We start from the raw sequence: 18,816 nt of genomic DNA on the forward strand, positions 1-18,816 counted from the left end.
TCCTACGGGGTGGAGACGCCGAGGCAGGCTCCTCCTGTCCTCGGTTCTTCCCTTGACTGGCAGCTGGCTGGGCCTTTGTTCCAGGCTCCAGCCGGAATGAACTCCCTCTTCGGGTAGTCACGGACCTTGTGCTAACACAGGCCCAGTCAGGTGTACCCAGCATCTCGGTATGAGTCCGGTATTCCACCTCCTTCCAAGCGTTGTGCTCCATGTCATTGCCCAGCAGACAATCGACTGGCACGGCAGGGCTTACGGCAACTCGAAGTGAACCTGCAACCCCCCCCCATTCAAAGGGAACCTCAGCCACGGGATAGTGGCCGGTTCTGCCGTCAGCCATCGCGGCTGGGTGGAGTACATCGGGAATGACTTGCTCTGGAGACACCAGTTGGCTACGTACCATAGTCATACTGGCTCCTGTGTCTCTCAGAGCCTCCCCTCTTTGGCCGTTGATGGTGATCCACTGCCCATACTTTGCAGTATTTGCGGGCACCTGGATCTTAGGAACCATCTCCCGTTCTCCCAGGGACACTAAAGTGACACCCGCCCACTCCCTTCCCTTAGTTAAGGGCATCTCCTCCCCGAGCACTACACTAGCTACTCCGGGGGGCTTTCCTCCAGTGGGAGGGGGTGATCGTTTCTGACACTTCGGATCTCCTTTATAGTGTCCAACGCCACCGCACTCATAGCAATGGACAACCCTTGGCTGCTGACTCTGGCCAGGATTAGGGTTTCTGGGTGGGTTAGCCTTAGAGGTGAATCCTGTTCCCTTCCCTTGGAAGTTATTTTGGGGGCCTTTGGAGAACTCCTTTTTCTTTTCCCCTCCTTCTTTCTTCTGGGGGGCGCCCTGTCCGGCCTTTTGAGTATCCCCTCCAGTCCCCCTTGTGGACACCCGGGTACTAGCCCAAATGTCCGCCTCCTCAGCAAGCTTCCGGGGGCTGGTCAGCTTGCTATCCACCAGGTGTTGCCGCAGTTCAGGGAAACATTTCTCGAGTAGGTGTTCCTTCAGTACTAGGTCAAACAGCTCCTCGTAGTTCCTTACTTCACTGCCCTGAATCCAACCTTCCAGTGCCTTCTTTGCATAGTCCAGGAAGTCCACCCAATTCTGTGTGCCCAGTTTGTGACTACCCCTGAACTTCTGTCTGTACTTTTCCGGAGTAAGTCCAAACTTCCTGATGAGCGCCAGTTTCATGGTGGGGTAGTGGGTTTGCTCATCCTCTTCGAGGGCCAATAAAGCATCCCTACCAGCTGGAGGCATGTACTTATACAATCCCCCTCCCCAATACTTCGCTGGAACCCCATGGGCCCTCAATGAGACCTCATAGGCTGCTAGCCACTTGGCGATGTCGTCACCCGCCCCATAGCTCGCTACAATGTCCTTTGGCAGGTAAGGTTTGGATTCCCTGGTGGACTCTTGGTTTTGGCTGCCACCATTAGGAACAGGTTGTGCCCCGATTCTCAAAATCTGAAGATCTATTTCTTTCAGTCGCAATTCATGGGCCATCCTCTGCTCCTCTTTCTCCTTTTCCAGCCTTGCTAAGTCCCATGTGAGCTGTCTCTTCTCTCTCCGGTCTGCTAACTCCACTTCGGATAAGCCCCCACTAGAGACAGTGCTGCCCTTCCTAGAAAGTGTCCTGGGCCCTGCTGACAGGTTCCCCACCTCAGGTTGGTACATCTCAGCCCCCTCGGGGTCAGGCTCTCCATCCCTGTCCTCTTCCTCAGCCTTGCTTTCCCTGCGTGCCTCCCCCCAAGCCCTTAAGCTGGTTTGAAGTGCACCCTTCTTTGCTCCTGGGGGACAGTACACCCCCTCTCGCTGGCAAAACTCCCTGAGTTGGGCCACAGTGTACGTGTCTAGATTTTCAAGAACAAACTCCATCTTGCCCACTCAGGTTAGAGGACAGGTTTTGTGCAGTAACAATGCAGGGGGGTACCTTTAGTAATACCTCCTCCCACCACCAGAGTAAATTTGGAAAAAACAAAAACCCACAATTAGGAAGGCCGCTGTGAGAAAACTCCCGGTGTAGGCCTATGGACTACCCACAGTTATTGTTAAGTATATGTAGGCACAGCTCTATCCCACCGCTGCCACCAATTTATGTTGGAAACAGCCCACTCCCACTCCGCAGGGTGGTGGTGGACCTTCCCGACACAACGGGGTAGCTTGGCTCGAGTGGTCAGGAAACAGGCGCAGTGCTAAGCATACAATATACCCATACAATAACCATGCGTGCATCCGTTCCAAAAACGACTCTACACCGTAAAAATTATGAAAATATTCTTCTTTATCTTTTTCTCTTAGTTGCTGATTGGGAAAATAAATAACAATCACAATATACAAATTCTTAAATAGAGCAGGTCAAATAAATATTTGCTGTTTGATGAAATAAATAGGGGTGATCATAAATAACAGGGCATAAATACAAGTGCAATATATACAGACAATTAAATACTTTGAGGTAATAAATACTGTACCAATAAATACTGTACCAATAAATACTGTACACCAACAAGTCCTGTGGACCTATAAATTCAGTGCAGCAATAAATAGATAAGAACTTAATAAATACAGTATCCCCAATAAATAATTAGAAGTATACCGTACACTTCGTGAATCAGATGACACTTCAATTCTTAAGGGCTGATTTGGCCCAGGCACAGCTTGTAGGGTTGTGGAAGGCTTGGGGGGGGGTTCTACTCCCTGACTGAGGCAAAGGCTGAGGCCTAAACTGAGGTAGATCAAAGGGGGGAATTCCAATGCCCTGGCTTTCCTCTCCACACAACCTCTCTAGGTTAGTCCCAGTTCACCCCAGGCACAGTCAGGTGGGTTTCAGCACCTCCCTAGCCCCTTAGAGTAGTCTCTCAGGTCTCCACAGGGCCTTAGGCGCCCTCTACTCCACTTACTGCCCTTTTTCTGATGTTCCGACGCCGCTGGAGTCGTGTCGACGCCGTGAGGCGGTTCCGGTTCGGTCTCGGCGGCCTCGGCACACTGTCAGTTCTTTGACGACGCCGGTAGGCGGTTCCGGTCCGATGTCGGTGGCCTCGGTTCGAACTCGACCTCCGATTCGACGGCGTCGGGCAGTCTCTTCACACGATGTCGACTTCGGGCGGCTCCGGTCCGATGGCGCACTCGGCTCCGATGACGTCGGCCGGCCTGGCCTCGCTGTCGACTTCCGGCGACTCCGGGGTGCGATCCTCACCCCCGACCTCCGGTGTTCCTCCTTACAGGTTCCGGGCGACTCCGGAGTGCGATCCTCACTCCCGACCTCCGGTGCTCCTCGACCTCGGTCTCCGACGACTCCGGAGGGCGGACTTCACCCTTCCGATGACGCCGCTCACTCGACCTCGGTTCACTTCCTCCTCGACCTCTGGTATTCCTCTCGACCCCCGCCGGCGCCCTCTTACGACCTCAGGCGGCTCCGGGTACGACGTCTGCTACCTCAGTCAGCGCCGCTTCTCCACCTCGGGCTCCAGGTCTTCGGCTACTCGACGCCAGGCTCCAGGGAAACCAGCTCTCAGGTCAGAATCTTGCTGTCTTCTTATTTCTAAGGCCTGTTCCTGCTGTCAAGGTCCTTAGGATGGTTTTCTTCTGACTTCTTCCCACACAGGGCTATAGGCTGGGATCCATCAGTAGGGACAAGTATCAAGGGTGGGTTTATGGACCCCACTCCAGGCACAAGTTTCCACCCCTACTGCTTCACTCCTTCCTCCTTCGCTGTTGTGCTCCTCTCTCTTCACCAGTCAGGTGCCAACTGCCAGCTCCAACTGCCAACGGCCTCTCTTATCCTCCCAACATTCTAAACGGTTTCCAACTGTCACACAGTTCTGGAATCTCCTGGAAGGTTCTGGAAGGTGCTGGTAGGTTCCAGTGGATGCTGGTGATGTCACAGGAGGCCACCATTTTGTGCTTCAGGCCCTCAGACAGAAGTTTCAGGGGTAGCTAAAATGGCTCCCTGAATCTGTAGCAACACTAAAAAGTCTGGTGGTTCCCAAAAAGGAAAAATTCAAACAGGGTTTGAGGCACAAGTGGGACAAAATAAATAATGATGAGGAGGGACCACCCAAAGGGCTGACAGGTCTAACACCAACATTTAAGGTAAAAATGGAATTCAGGTAAGAAAATAGTCACACCACCTGGATTCCTCTGGGTGTCTAGTGTTCAGAAATGGCTTAGCCAAGTTTTCCTGGGTGACAACCGAGTCCGGGCCCAAAAACTGCAACTACCCACATCGCCAAAATGGATCACTTTTCCAGAATACATCTTACAATTTTGTGTCATCAGTGATAGATCCAGCCACAAAATTGGGTATCATTTTTATAGGGAGAGGTGTAGGAATGCAGAGTGGTAGGAATATGGTGGATTCCTGCAGGTAACTGAACCTTCCCTTCTCAAAATGTGAGGAAAATGCATGATTTCAGCCAAAGTTTCAGGCTTGCAGGACATTGTTGGTAACAAATCGAAGTGGAATCAATGCATGTTACACCACCCTGGACTCCCCTGAGTGTCTAGTTCAGAAATATCTGGAGTTGGTGGATTTCCCTGGGTAGCGGCCGAGCCCATATACTGCAGCTGCCCACATTACCAAAAGGGGTCACTTTTCCAGGCAAAATATTGGTGTCTCCACACTGCTTTTTGGGCCCTTTTCTGTCACGGGCAATGGACCCAGCCACAAAATGCCCCCTGAATTCACACAGTAGTCTGGGTAACACCATAAAGAGTTGTAAAATACTAACTATTTCTAAACTCAGTATCTTTGACACATTTCGAAACAGCATAGTTTCCTTCATGCCCATTAAAAATAATGGATCAACTGAGAGCGTAAAATGGAGTAAGCATTGTGAATGCTCATTATCACTGGCCTGTCTCTCAGTGACATCACGTCACTAGAGAAAGAAAATGCTATTTAAAAGAAAACTGCTGCGCTTTATAAAGTCTCGTTTCGCTAGCAGCTGGTGGCCCTTACAACACCATCAGCTGTGCCTCGCTTTGCATATGCATTCATAAAAGCGATGTAGGCAGAAGGTGGTTTCTAAACACACAGAGATAGATTTAATTCTGCACCAAACGTGCCTAGATACGCCATTTTAAATATTCTGTGTAGTTTACGTAAACAATGTACATTAATGTGTATTTGACTTTAGCGTGTTTAGTTAGCTTTACAAGCACCATCTTTTTTGTGGTGTGACTGCGGTGTGAACTGACTTAAAAAAATAAAAAAGCATGTCGCAACAATAGGATGGTGCTAAGAGAGGTACAAATGTCCTTGCTCTTTTAAGATTCACTGACTTTAGAAATGCCGCTGACCGCGGCCCCCGCAGGGGGCCACTGAGCGGTCGGCGCCCTAGTGTCGCCTGGGCACCGGTCACCCCTCCCCGCACCCCCTCCTGGGGGGGCAGGGACTCCGGCCGGTGTCCCCCTCCTCTTTTCCGCCCGGAAGTGACGCGAGGGGCATCACTTGTTGTTGTCTCCATTAAGAACGGTGATTCCCGCTTGCCACCCCGCCTGTCCCTGGGCAGTACCAGGCATATGGGGCCCTGTGGCATGGATTGCCACGGGCGGGGTAGGGGGCACGAGCCTCGCAGGTGGCCCTAGGTGGCGTGATTTGGCTTGGCGGACTGTGACATGGTAGCACGGGCTGGGTGCGGGGTCGGCCGGCTAGGTGCGGGGCGTGAGGCGCGCGCTTCGCAGCTGGGGGGGGGCGCTGGGCGGCCAAAAAGGGGGCCTGCCTGAAAAAGGGGCGCCGCGGGTTCGGTGGGGTGAAAGCCGGTGTTCGGGCAGAGAGCCACACACCCCCCCCCTCCACCAACCGGACACGGAGCTGGACCGAGATTCGGCCAGCATAGCAGCGCGTTGGGTCACCATCTGGGCTCATGTTGCGCGCTCCGGTCCGCTCGGATCGAGAGCGCGTTGGATAGGAGTGCAGGGTTGCGGGCTGGTTTGTTGCCGCTGCGGGGCCCTTTGTTCATGGTTCGCGCCATCCGTAGGGTGCAACAAGGGAAGGAGTCTTGCGGTGGCGGGTTGCGAGAATCATTCCTTGCGGGGGCATCGGTGCTCATGCTGGCGCTCCAGCGCCTCCGGGTCGAGACCGCCCGGTTTTAAATGTGCGGGGCATTGGCGGTCGTGCACACTGGGCAGCTGAGCAGCAGCACGGCGAAACTTTCACTTACCGGAGCATCAGGCACGGCAGCCAGTAGAGAGCACGGCCCCCAGCGCTCTGGAGAAGGGTCATGCTGCACTCCAGCACGGGAACTAGGTCCTACATGGCACAGGAAACAGGGCTGCACCGGACCTTTGGCAATAACGTCACTACGGCACGGGTCCTCACTGGCAAAAGAGTGTGTCTGCCCCCAGCAGCGAGAGTGCATGAACCCGTCCTGCAGGATTACGCGCCCACCCCTTGCACGGCCGACTCCCTCCGGGCATAGTCGAGATAGGACAGCCGGAAGCGGAGTCAGATCACAACACACACCCAGATCCTTGTGGAGGTATTGACTTATTTATTCCACTTCGGAGCTTCCGTTTCGCAGGGCGATGCAACTCTAATGCGCCCGATCTCACCGACCAAGGAAGCTAAGCAGGGTCGGGCCTGGTTAGTTCTTGGATGGGAGACCGCCTGGGAAGACCAGGTGTAGGCACTCAACACCGGCGGTTCAAGCCGCGCTTTATAAATATATATATATATATATATATATATATATATATTACCTACTGGCGGTCGCCAGTAGGTAGTTATAGTTAGGACCACGTTTCCATAGGAAAACCTCAACATTCTATTTTGAATAACTTTGGCGCCGGTCGACGAATCCTCGCGAATTTCTCAAAATAGGTGGGGCGCTACGCTCCGCTCCTACCCTGAAAGTCTCGGGGGGATCCGTCAAGCGGGGGCTGAGATAAAAGGGGGGTCCCAAAACGCGTTTTTCCCATGCATTTTTCCATAGGACCTTTAGAACGAGCTACAGCCCGAACGGCTGAACAGAATTACTCAAAATTTGGCAGAGAGGTAGTCCCTAGGTCAAGGAAGTGCCTTTTGTAGGTTTGGTGTAAATCTGTTCAGTAGATTCTGAGAAAATAGCCTTTAAATCAATATATATATCTGAGCCCGCTTACGGTACGCTTACCGTACGCTTACGGTAAGCGTACGGTGGCGTGCGCGAGCGCGATTCTGATTGGCTCTTAGATCTTAGTAAACATTCGAATCGGCCGAAACCAGGAAGCGGCGGCCGCCATTTTGTGTATTTCACTCTGAAAAAAAAGAGTGAAAACAAGGAAAGGGGGCAATGAGGAGAGTTACAGACCCCCTAACATTTGTAAGGGGGTCAAAGAAGGACAGAAAAGTACAAAAAAAACATTTATTGATTTTAAAAAAAATCACGGGGTACGCGTACGGTAAGCTTACGGTAAGCGTACGGTAGAAAAAAAAAAAAAAAAAAGTGAAAATCAGATTTAAGTGTTTAGATATTAGGGGGCTCTAAAAAGAGCCTTCATCATTGAAGTGCACACCATCTCCTCTATAAATGTCTTGCATGTCATAACGCAAGTTGTTGTGGTAAATGGCACCCATACCATAGTCACGGAGGAAAGCAGAAACAGATTTGTTGACGTGCTTTCTTGCTTTGTCATCGCACCACGTGCCCACCGTGCGTGCACGGCACTAACTGCGTTAAGTGGGCGCGCACGCCACTAATGGCGTAAAGTAACTTAGCATTTAAAAAAACGTACAAATTCACTGAAAAAACCATAGGTTTCACACACGTTATAGTTAGGAATTAGCATTTAAAAAACCTTGCAAATTCACTGAAAAAACCATAGGTTTCACACATGTTATAGTTAGCGGAAATTTTACTGATAAAAAACCAATGAAATTCCCCCGTTATAGTTAGTGCAGGCAACTATAACTCACGCGACCGCAATCTTCTGCTGATGACATATGTGTCTTTATGAAAAAAAAATATTTGTAATATATGTATAGCTAAAAATGTATGGAAGAAGACATGGGCAAATAAGTGTCTAAATACAGTATTAGCATCAGCAGAGGATTGCGGTCGCGTGAGTTATAGTTGCCTGCACTAACTATAACGGGGGAATTTCATTGGTTTTTTATCAGTAAAATTTCCGCTAACTATAACATGTGTGAAACCTATGGTTTTTTCAGTGAATATATATATATATATATATATATATATATGTATAAATGGAAAAAAAATAATAATAATAATTTTGAGGGGGCGAGTCGCGCGAGCATTTCACCCCCCCCCCCCTCCTGGTTTTACTTAATTTTCCCTCTTTTAGAATGGGATGCAAACACGGCTCTCATGGTAGGCGCGCCACTATATTCGGTCCGAGCTCGCGCTATATATAAAAAATAAATAAATAAAGCTGTGCGGAGTTGCACGATAGGATCCTGGGCGGGGGGATGCTGTTTTCTTGGGCAAGGGTGGCGTTTTCCGCATAACAATCGCGGGCCACAGGAGGTGAAGGGGCGGCCAGATCTGTTCCACGCAAATGGACTGAATGCATTAAGTCCCATCCACCCCACCCAAACCCCTCCACCCCCCCAACCCCACTGCTGGCTTATGATTGGGGGGCGAATTGCGCTCATGCACAGACGGCCCGTTTTGCGTGGGGGGCAGATTTGTGTTAGAGGTTGGTAGGGGGCGGTGCCCACCTCCCCTGCCCTGTTGATAACCCATGGTGCCCGGCGGGCGATGCTGACGGGTGGCGTGAATTCCGGCTGCGTGGTTGTGCTGGCGCACATGGGGACGAGTATGTTTTTTGGTTTGGCGTGGTCGTGGTGCAGGCCTGGTCGCAGTGACTTATGAGCAGCACTCCGATAGCTGCTTTCGGTTCTAAATTGGATACGAAGTGCATTTCTGGTTGTATACCATGTTTGGTTAACTCTGGCTGAGAGCGACGACTTTTCCCTCTTACAGGCATGGCAGCAACGGTGTAGCAGCAAGCAACGGACAGGCGCACGGGTGCTTATCCATGGTAAACATGTATTTATTGTGCCGAGATGTACTGTAAATATGCTGTTGGTTTCCTCGGTGCATCTGCCTTTGGCAACACTATATTCTCTCGTCAGCCTTTTGAGTGCTTTTGAATTGGTAACACAGGAGGGCTGTCTTGTATTACCTGCCCGGTCCTGTTACAATCCCGCTTTGCTGCCCATGCCGGTCTTTCCGGGGGGCGAGCCGCCTGCCGGGTCACAACCGTACAGGGGTGGCGCCGAGGTCTGTACCGGGTGTTAAGGGCCTTGGGGTCCGAGTTCACTTATGAAACAGCTATGGCGCCTGATGCCGAAGGGATGTCCGTTGTCATTTAATAGTCTCGTTAAACGATTATTTACTTGTGGTGTTAATCTGCGGGCGTGGAGTGTGAGGCTCCTGTTGTCTTTCCGTCTGTCTGTTTGATGCAGGATGGTTGTTATTTGGGCATAGCTGTGTGTTGGGTCTTTCCTCGCAATATTGGGGTTAGCCTGACTTTAAATCTCCCTGTTTGTTACACATGGTTTTAATGCCGGGGGTGTCACCAAGCCCTGTACTCTGAGCCACATGGGCGGTGTGAGGCTTTCTACAAGTACATGGATTTGACCAAAACCCCCACTGTTCAACATTCCTCACAGGGGCACGACGTGGTAATTTAATGTCGGTTCACTGTCTTTAAAAGAAATCATGGCATGAGCCGCACAGGAAATAGAGGAAATTTATTGGTTGTAAATGTCCGTTGCCAATCACTGCGGTTCATAGTAAGTGTTTCCGAGGTGCAATTTTTATAGTTAGCGGGTGGCCCACTTGTTTGGTTCGCTCGCTAGACAGTGTCTCTCATGGTCTTTGAATGGCCATTCATAGTTGCTGCGAATATGAGAATGCCACACATAGCTATCAGAGACCTGGCAGCTAGGGGTGGGGGGTGGCTAGCTCAGGCGCGGCCGGTGTCGGGTGCCTGGGCTCCCATGTTAGATCGTACAGCTTAGGGGCCCATACCCCTGATGTCGTGGGAATTGGCCACACCGCCGGGGCAGGTGGCACTGCACTCCCCGTGCTTTGCTGACCCGTTTGGCCCTACGATTACTCTGCAACGCCCCATCACTGGGGAGTATGTTTCCTTGCAGACGGCTCTTGCGCGGGCAGAATTTGCCCACAGCCTCGTCATCATAGGAGGGTCCCCATTCCCACACTTTTAGTGTAAGCGCAATCAACCGGACGCCAGATTAACCGGGGATTCAAGTATCACTGCGTGCGAGGAGGGGTCTCGCGGTGAGGAGCAGTGGGCTCCGCGTGACCACCCTCTGTCTAGGATGCAGACCGGAATTTTTTAGAAGGCACAACTTCGCATGGTGTAGGCTGTTCTCACAGCGCCCTGTGGGGTGTCAGGCAGAGAACATTAAAATGGCACTACCTACAGGCCACATTATTTAGTATAACATCGGTTGCATGGCGACGCAGTGCCTGCTGCTCAAGCCCTGGGCGAGCTTGCTATCATTGATGCGAGACACGTCATGCTTGTGCAACACAGAAAGGTGACAGTCACACCAGTTCAGAATTGAACCATTTTCGAAATGCCACGCGACAAAGCCAGAGTTGCAGCTTCGGTCAGCTTCTACAACTAACAAGCTTTGTTAGCCGTTAGTACTGGCGTGTTGCAGGTGTAGGGTGGTCTTGTATTATATATCGGGAGGCCATGCAAGATGCTGCAAAATACCTGACGTCAGCACACTGAGCTTAGCACCAAAGCAAGGGTAAGGCCCTGATGAGGAACACCTGCGGGCACCATTTAGAGACGGGTCCAGACATACACTGGGGGGCATTCCGCTGCAACCAAAGGCAGGGTCGGGTGCTTCAGTTAAGACCTATCCACCCGCCCTTTAGCCAGGGCGGTACACGGGTGGTGTAGTTGTAATCCCACAAGTGCGCGGCGGTTCAAAATGCTTGGTAAACACTACGTTAGAGCCTTATGGAGACAAGGCACCATTGACCATCGGCATTCTCAACATTCAGGAAAGGGCCGGTATTTGCTCTGAAGGTTCCAGTCTGGTTCCCACAGACTTGTCTGCCCCCAGGGTTATCCTCCTATGGGTTAGAACCTGAGACGGGAAGGGGCATCTCCTGCCCCGGTGTCCCAAAGACATTGATAGTCCACGCTGGGGTGGAGGTACCATGAGGGTCCCGACTACTACTTGGGTTGCCCCACGCTATGGGACCAAGCCAGGTGGGACCACAAAGTCTACAGTTCTTGGGAAGCATCCAGCATTCCTTCAATCCAAGTAAGGGCAGTAGCGATAGATAAGTATCAGCAAATGGGTAACAGACACCAGCTCTTCAGCAACACCTTGCCCTCGGTACACACGCGCCGCGCAAGCACAGAGCTCCAACCATAAGGGTGCCGAGTAACAAAAACCAGTAGATAGGTTAAGAAGCGTGCCTCGGGCTTTTCAGCTGTGTGAAACCACTATCATTTAGAGGTCCGCCCAGGTGAGAATGGGGCGTTTCTTAAGGTTTGGATGACCATTGCAGTCTGTGGTATCTCCCAGCGGAACCACTGGTAGGTTACTGGAGCTAGCAGGGAGCTGGGAACCTGGGATACCGACACTTGTACCTCGCGTGGGGATGCAGTCAGCCAACATAGTGTGCTGCCGTCCCAATAATTGGGGTAGCAGCGTGTCAAACACAATGGGACACTATGTCAATAGAACATTTGGCACGCCCAGTGGGTAACTAAAACTAAACTACAACGGAGCAGGTAATTTGTCACCGCTGGGGATGCTCCGGGCTGGCGGTGGGTACCCCCCCTGGCCACCCTCCTATCTGGGAGCATTCTAGGAGGGGTTAAAGTAAGACTTAGCCAATCCGTAATGCTTGGACCATGCCGCAGACAGTGCGCTCTGCTTAAACCAGACAGATTCTCTAAGCTAGTATGCCTAGGGGGTTTCACCACAGAGGGAACTGAACAGGCATAATTCCCATAAGGAATAAGGGATACATGGCAAGGGCAAGAGGGTCCCTTGCCCATGGCCACACACTTTCAGTTAGGAACACTTCGGTGCGTCAGGATTTAGCAAACAACGGGACTGTTCAAAGGTTAAATAAAATCCCTCTCGCCAGAATAGCCAGAACAGGCAGGCGGGTGGGGGAGTGGTCACCTAGCAAGCGGGCTGCTGTCCCATAGATGGGCACGCAGGTTTTCAGGCACACTCGGTGCTAGGAGAACGGCAGCTAGGTGAGATCAGCAAATAGATGGGGCCTTGGGAGCCTGGGTGCCGGCATCCACCCCGCACAGAGCTGGCTCGGGGCTGAGGCAAGTGAAGCGGTGGAACTTTCCCGCATGGCGGTGAATTGCTCTTGGCGCAACTTCCCAGGCCTAACGGGCCTTTTGTTTCAGCAGACACTATCTGACCCAGGATAGTGTCAAGGGCTTTGGGATATAGATGGGGCCATCTATAACCAGCAGGGATCGTTCTCTTTCATCTAGATTGCAGGAAGCTCTAGACAGGAGAGTTGCAGGTAAGACTATAGCTGTTTTGGTGGGGGGCTCTGGCGGCAACGGTGGCCGCCTCCAGAGCTGTGGCGGAGTTACAGGGCGATCTGGAAGCAGGCCGGTACCAAGGGTACCTCTGCGCGGCACCATAGAGGGTGCCAGAGCCAAATCCGAGGAGCCTCATGGGAGGGTCCTGGAAGCCGTGTCGGCGCCCCGCTAGTCCTTCGGGCGGTTGTGGGCCTGAACAACCGGGGGTTTGCTATGCGACGCTCCGCCCCGTGAAGGGGCGTTAGTAGAAGTTACCAACGGTCACGTGATCCTGTAAGAGAATCACTTGGAAGGCAACAAAGGCGGGGTTCGCCCCAGTGCTGCCCGGCTCATCAGGCGGGCAGGCGGCCCAGTTGGTTGCCTGCCCTTGGATCGCCCGTAAGATAACCCACCTATTACATAACGGTGTATGTAATAAACCTGCAGCATTTTGTACCCAATCTAACAGTCTGTGTGTGTGTGTTATTATTGGGTAATATATTTTGGTTGGAGGGGGGACTGAGGGTTGCCAATGGCGATACTATGAGGCGAATCATTGCCCACCCCGCACCCGCCCCCCTTCCCAGACATATCAGTGTGGCCCCCACTCACATCCCAGACTACTAATTGGCGCCTGAGGAAATGTTTGTAAGCAACGCTGCTCTAGGACATCTCCGGCATTCTACATATGATACCTCACTGCAAGAGATTGTTTGCCACAGCACTGGAAGAGGCTACATTATGTACACTGAAAACAGAAAAGTGTGCACACCCACCAACATTTGAGAAATCAATTAGAGAATTGATGTTGATGGCTCCCGAAGAACACTGATTTAAAAACTAAACAACTTGCACCATATATTTGACTGTATCTGGTTTCACTTTAAACATAAAGACACAAGTTTTGCTTCTTAGAGGAGGCTCTTCACCCAGTCTCCTGCACTACTGGATACTGTCTCGCTAATGGTTTTATTAACTGCTTCTCTTGAAGCACTTCTGGTACTTTTTATTGATAATTTGCATGGGCACTTTATTCATTAATTGCTATACATTCGCTACTTCACGTATTGTTCTTTGATTGCTTTTCCCCTTTTAAACTAATTTATAATTGTTTAATGTGTCCTTTTTCTTTCGTCCCTCTACCCTCCCCTCAAACCACCAATATACTAGAACTCCAGCTTTATCTCTAGACTTGTGTTAACACAGTACCATCTTTGCACTTTGCACTGTTTTATGACTAGGTTTATTTGATTGCATTCTGGTTTAGATAGGTATCAGGCGAGACCTGCTGCTATGACACTGCCCTAACGAAATATGCCCTTATTGTTAATGGGATGCGATCGTGCTCATTATTAAAATATTAGAAAACTAAAATGCTGGGCACTCCACTGAAGACAATGAAGTGGCTCTGGGCTAACAATGACAGGTATAAGCCTTCAACATTCCAATTTTTGGCCTTCTGTTTTTTTTCTTTGTTATTTAGAACATTCTACCCTCGGTGGGTGAAATGTTCTAATAAGTCATGGTTTCAAGATAAAAAAAGAACAGGAACAACAACACAGTCATGTGACCTACAATTTACGAGTTTATCAGCAAATGGCGCAGAAAAAAGAAACTCAAAGCTTCAATCCGCAGTCCTGTGCCAAACCGTTTCGTTTTGCTATCACCGCAAAAGAGACCAATCAAGCAAAAAATAGATTAAACAAAGTAATGGCTAAAACAAATATGTACCTTGTATACTCCGAGAGCGGTGCCCAGGTATTGCCATCTGGAAAACTAAACAATGGAATTGCATTTAGCAGTCTCTCCTCTTCTTCTTTTTGAAATTTTAATAGATTTTCTCTCTAAGAAATAAAAAATAAGCAAACTTCTTAGCTGAAATCAAAGATATCAATGAAGACTTTATAGGTAAACTGTAGAAATATTTCCATTTCACACGCACCTCAGAAACTCTTCTGTCACCTGAGGGTGTGTAATAAATCTCAATCAAATACACGACCACTCATTTAGTGGAAGCCTCTGAAAATCTCGTGTTGGAGTCCCCTCATACGGTTGCTGTACCTCAAGCTGTAGCTGCATTATTATGGACCACCAAAACTCAACACTTTCCCATGTCGAGAGTTTCACAATATATATGAAAATGATGTTCCTGTCTCCCTCTCATATAACAGTAATAAGATGTATGGTGTTGAACCCTGCTTCTCGTTTCCCGACAGCCCTCGATGGTGAGACAAAAGACAGTGTTCTGATAACAACCCACCCAACTAAACCAGTCTACGACCCCATAGAGGGAAGATTCCCAGCTACCTGAACCCTTAATAGGTCTGGTCAGAGGTCTTTGCTGAGAACCTTGTTGGTTGGCTCACCATGTGGCTGTGTTTAGAAGCGTCGGGCATAAGGTGTGAAGAAATCAACAACAGTTAGTCTGCTAACCGCTTCTAACACAGACACACTCTATTATGGCAATTCTGAGCTGCATTTCCTGGAGCAGTACAAGCAGAACCTTAATCTCTTTACGTGCTCGGTCTGTGCCCATTTGCCCAATGACTTCAAGAGAGGAGTGCTCCTGGCTCCTATCACTTTCATTGGAGATGCACAAAGCACTGAAATGTACTGCATGGCGCTACTCCTTTGAATATGACAACTGTCCATATACCTCTCTCAACTGAAGGATTCCATTGTCCTCACCAACAAACCTCACTTCCTTCTTCTTGGGGGCACCGCATAGGGACTGGTCCATTAAACCAACAAGCATTTTTAATGCAATAGGTCTCGCATTTGCATGAGATTGAGAAATTGGCATTGTAAATAAAAATGCATTTTATTTATGTATTGTTATTTACAATGCCAATGTAAATATTTAATGTTTGTTTGTTTGAATGCGATTGCCATTGCATGTAAAATGCTTCTTAAAAATAAATGTTTAGCAAAGCCATAATGGAATCCCTTAAATGATTTGTACTTTATTAGAACATTGGAATGTGGAGCACTCCACTGTAGACAATGGAGTGCTCCATGCTTCTACGGGCCGGTAAAGGCCCGCAGAGCAACATTCCAATGTTTTACAAAAGCCTCTGGAAGCTCGAGGGGATTTAATTCCCCTTGAGCTTCAAGAAGCCTTTGTTTAATTTGTTAGAACATTCTGCCCTCTAGTGGCAGAATGTTCTAATAGCCTTATAGCCCTTCGTAGCAGGGCTATACCGCTATTAAAGTCCCGCTGCTTTTGTTAAAGTCCCTCGCCTTCGGCTCGGGCCTTTAACGGTGCAGCAGGCCTTTGGCGGGCTATAAGGCTATATTACGTGCAGAAGAACAGCATTCTAAACAATCTAATTACAAAAATCTGAGTAACAACATTAAATTATATATGTTTTTTTTAATGTTGGTACTTTTTTTTGCTAATTATTTTGTTGTGAGTGCTGGCAAATTTTAATGTTTATTTAATAATTTGTTTGTTAACAAATATTCTAGCAGTAACGCAAGTAATATTGTACTACCTTATGTGGCTAATAGAGGTTTGTATACAACTGCAGAGGGACACCTAAAACAGCCTGTGGTACTGCACACTTTTCTTTTGTGAATTTTAGTTTATTACTTCACATTTAATCCATAATTTAATCAATTTTAAACTGCATGAGACGTCGCTTTTCACTAACGTATTTTATTCACAACTTGATGGCATTGTTCAAGATGCGCAGTAAAAGCTGCTTGAAATGAGATTCCACTACATGTGGCAATTTAAATTACATTCATAATCAACTGTACCTAATGCATTTCGGGAAGTATTCCCTACGTCAGAAGTAACAGGAATAAAGAAATGTAATACAAGGTACCAACAGAATTAACGGTAAATCACGTCTTCAGCATATGTACATACATCACTCTAACACCATAATGCTCTAATAAATGCAATGCATATTAAGCAACTATAGATTTGCACACTATCCCTCAATCAACACAATGCTTGAACATCTGTGTTTTGACAACAATACAATAACCAAAATAGATGAATCCTGCCCACACCTGAAAAATCGCAAATGTAAACTTAACATTCATACAAGGCACCGCATTTACCTCAGATTAGAAGTGTAACCATGCTCCAGGCACATGTGAAAAAATTGAAAAGACCATCAAAGTAGAGCCTCGCCAGCGGCCATGTTAATAAACTTAAAAAAGTGCACCCAGCCCCTTTATACTATGCCCTTGAATTGTTACCAACTGACTCGAAAACTAGCCCATAAACTCAAGAAAATAAACAAAATACTCTTGCATCCCAAGAGCCTCAAATAAAACCTATGTGTCGAAAAAATAAAGTAAATTGAACATCCTTTCACACAATCATTAATGCAGCATATTAAAAATAAAACAAATGCACTCGTCAACTGTTGTTGATTTTAAAATCGGTACTGTTGTAAATTTGCAAATCCATTTCAAATAGTGCCATAAAATAGAAAATTCTTGCTACTCAACATGCGAGACATACAATAATTACCAAAACCGATAAAACCTACAATTGAAACATGAAAGGAATCTACGGTATTATAATTAACTCAATATTGAACCGTCAATTGGCTGAAGGAAAAATCAAGTTATTGTGTGAAAAACATGCGTCATTTAATTATGTTTAGTCCTTATGTAACTCACTCATGCGGTGCAGACTGTCGACAACTGACAAGAAAAGGACGGAGTGCAGACCCTGTTTTGTCACTTTAACTTTTCACCAATGCTCAATGGCCATAATTATAGCGTGCAGGTCCCGGTACGAGCTCTCTTCGTGGCCCCGTGCAAATGCTTGAACCAAACTGGTGATCAGGTAGTTCACCAGTCCCAAGATGTCCAGCCTTTGGATGGGCCCGGGGGCCACAACATTCTTCTTAGTAAAGCCAGCACTCCCCATACGGTGGTGCCAGAGCTGCTTGGAATAGGCTGCCAGTGTTAACTGATGTCACCTTGGCTTGACGACCACCACCAGATGGTCGGCATATTTGACCATTATAAGCAAGGATGGGGTTGAACTAGTGACTCCTCGCATGCTCTTTGTTGTACGAATAATCATGTTTTTTCAACGATAATGGTTTAATCTGGGGGGCTGAGTGTTATTCACAGTGCAGAATAACGCCTTTGCCCTCCGTTAGCGGACCTTCCAAGGTGCTGCGGGGCTGGGGGGGTTTCCGCGTCTGATCTGTCATGGAACCAGCGGACAGCACCGGTCCCCGCACGCCCACAGTAGCAGCGCAGCCCGAGCTCTATTAAAACTAATGGAGTTGGGTCTCCCATAATATCTCTCATAATGTATCATGTTTGTGATCCCATCTCTCAATGAAGACAAATAAAATACATCAAGATGCATGGGAAGTGCTAACAGCTCTGTCATCTCGGCCATGATGGCCTTTTTTTATAGTCAGTAATTTTCACTCTACCGAGAGATCCCATTTTTATCCGCCCCATCAGCTGGAAGACAAAGATTGCAGCTTCTGAAGATCACCTGCAAGTAACAGGTCCTGAGACAGACTTCGGATGCTATCAGTTAGTCTACACTTGGAAATACGAGTGTTTACAGCTGCAGCGTGCAACACTTCACAAATTAAATAAACCTTAAGCGAGGCGGCCAGAAAGTGAGACCATTAACTGCAACTCAGCATGCTGGGCTGCAAAAAAACATAAAAGAAAGTTCCCCTGAAGCACACGTCAAACACAAAAGCGGACAAAACAGTAGTTAGGCACTCATGCTTCCGGACTAAACGGAAGTCAGTATCGGATGAACAGCCAGTAAAAACCCAGCTAACAAGAGGTATGCCAACGTTAAACAAATGTCGAGCAGCAAGAGATTTTACCTGCCAATGGGCGGAATTTCACCCAACATATAGATTATTTGATGTCTCGGAGAGACAGCGCATGCGCTGCCTAGGCGAGACCTAAAACTGACGATAACGTTTTGTGGCCATAGTGAATGTGACTTTTCCTACTCTGCTCAACTGGATTATGAGCCGGTCTACTTATTTCTTCAAACTGCCATCAAGTGTACTCCACGCCCTTAGCCTGCACCTATATAATCTGCCTGAAACATTTTTAGTATGCAGTAACTGGGCATATTTCTGATTACAAAAGGACTGGCCCGGATCCTAATATACTGTTTGTGTTGTACCTGCTATAAGAGGCTCTACAGCCAAACTTCATCTCCTCCATAAGAGACTGCCCTGAGATGTTTCTGAGACTGCCTGCTTCTTCGCCATTCTGTTTCCTACTTCTGCAGTAGGACTGTTTATCTGCAAATTCCAACAACTGGCCAAGGTATTAGAAGATGTAGCGAACTTGAATGCAAT

At 48.5% G+C, this 18,816-nt stretch overlaps 1 protein-coding gene across 2 annotated transcripts in view; it reads right to left on the bottom strand.

The window, feature by feature from the left end:
• Positions 1-18,816, bottom strand: part of DENND2D (DENN domain containing 2D) — a 736,340-nt gene that overhangs the window by 614,155 nt on the left and 103,369 nt on the right. For both annotated transcript variants that reach the window (XM_085600175.1, XM_085600177.1), the window contains exon 3: positions 14,228-14,340. In XM_085600175.1, coding sequence (XP_085456301.1) covers positions 14,228-14,340 — 113 coding nt within the window. The remainder of the gene's footprint in view (positions 1-14,227; positions 14,341-18,816) is intronic.

This window comes from Triturus cristatus, chromosome 1_2, assembly GCF_964204655.1.
Source record: "Triturus cristatus chromosome 1_2, aTriCri1.1, whole genome shotgun sequence".
In the NCBI taxonomy this organism is placed as follows: Eukaryota; Metazoa; Chordata; class Amphibia; order Caudata; family Salamandridae; genus Triturus; species Triturus cristatus.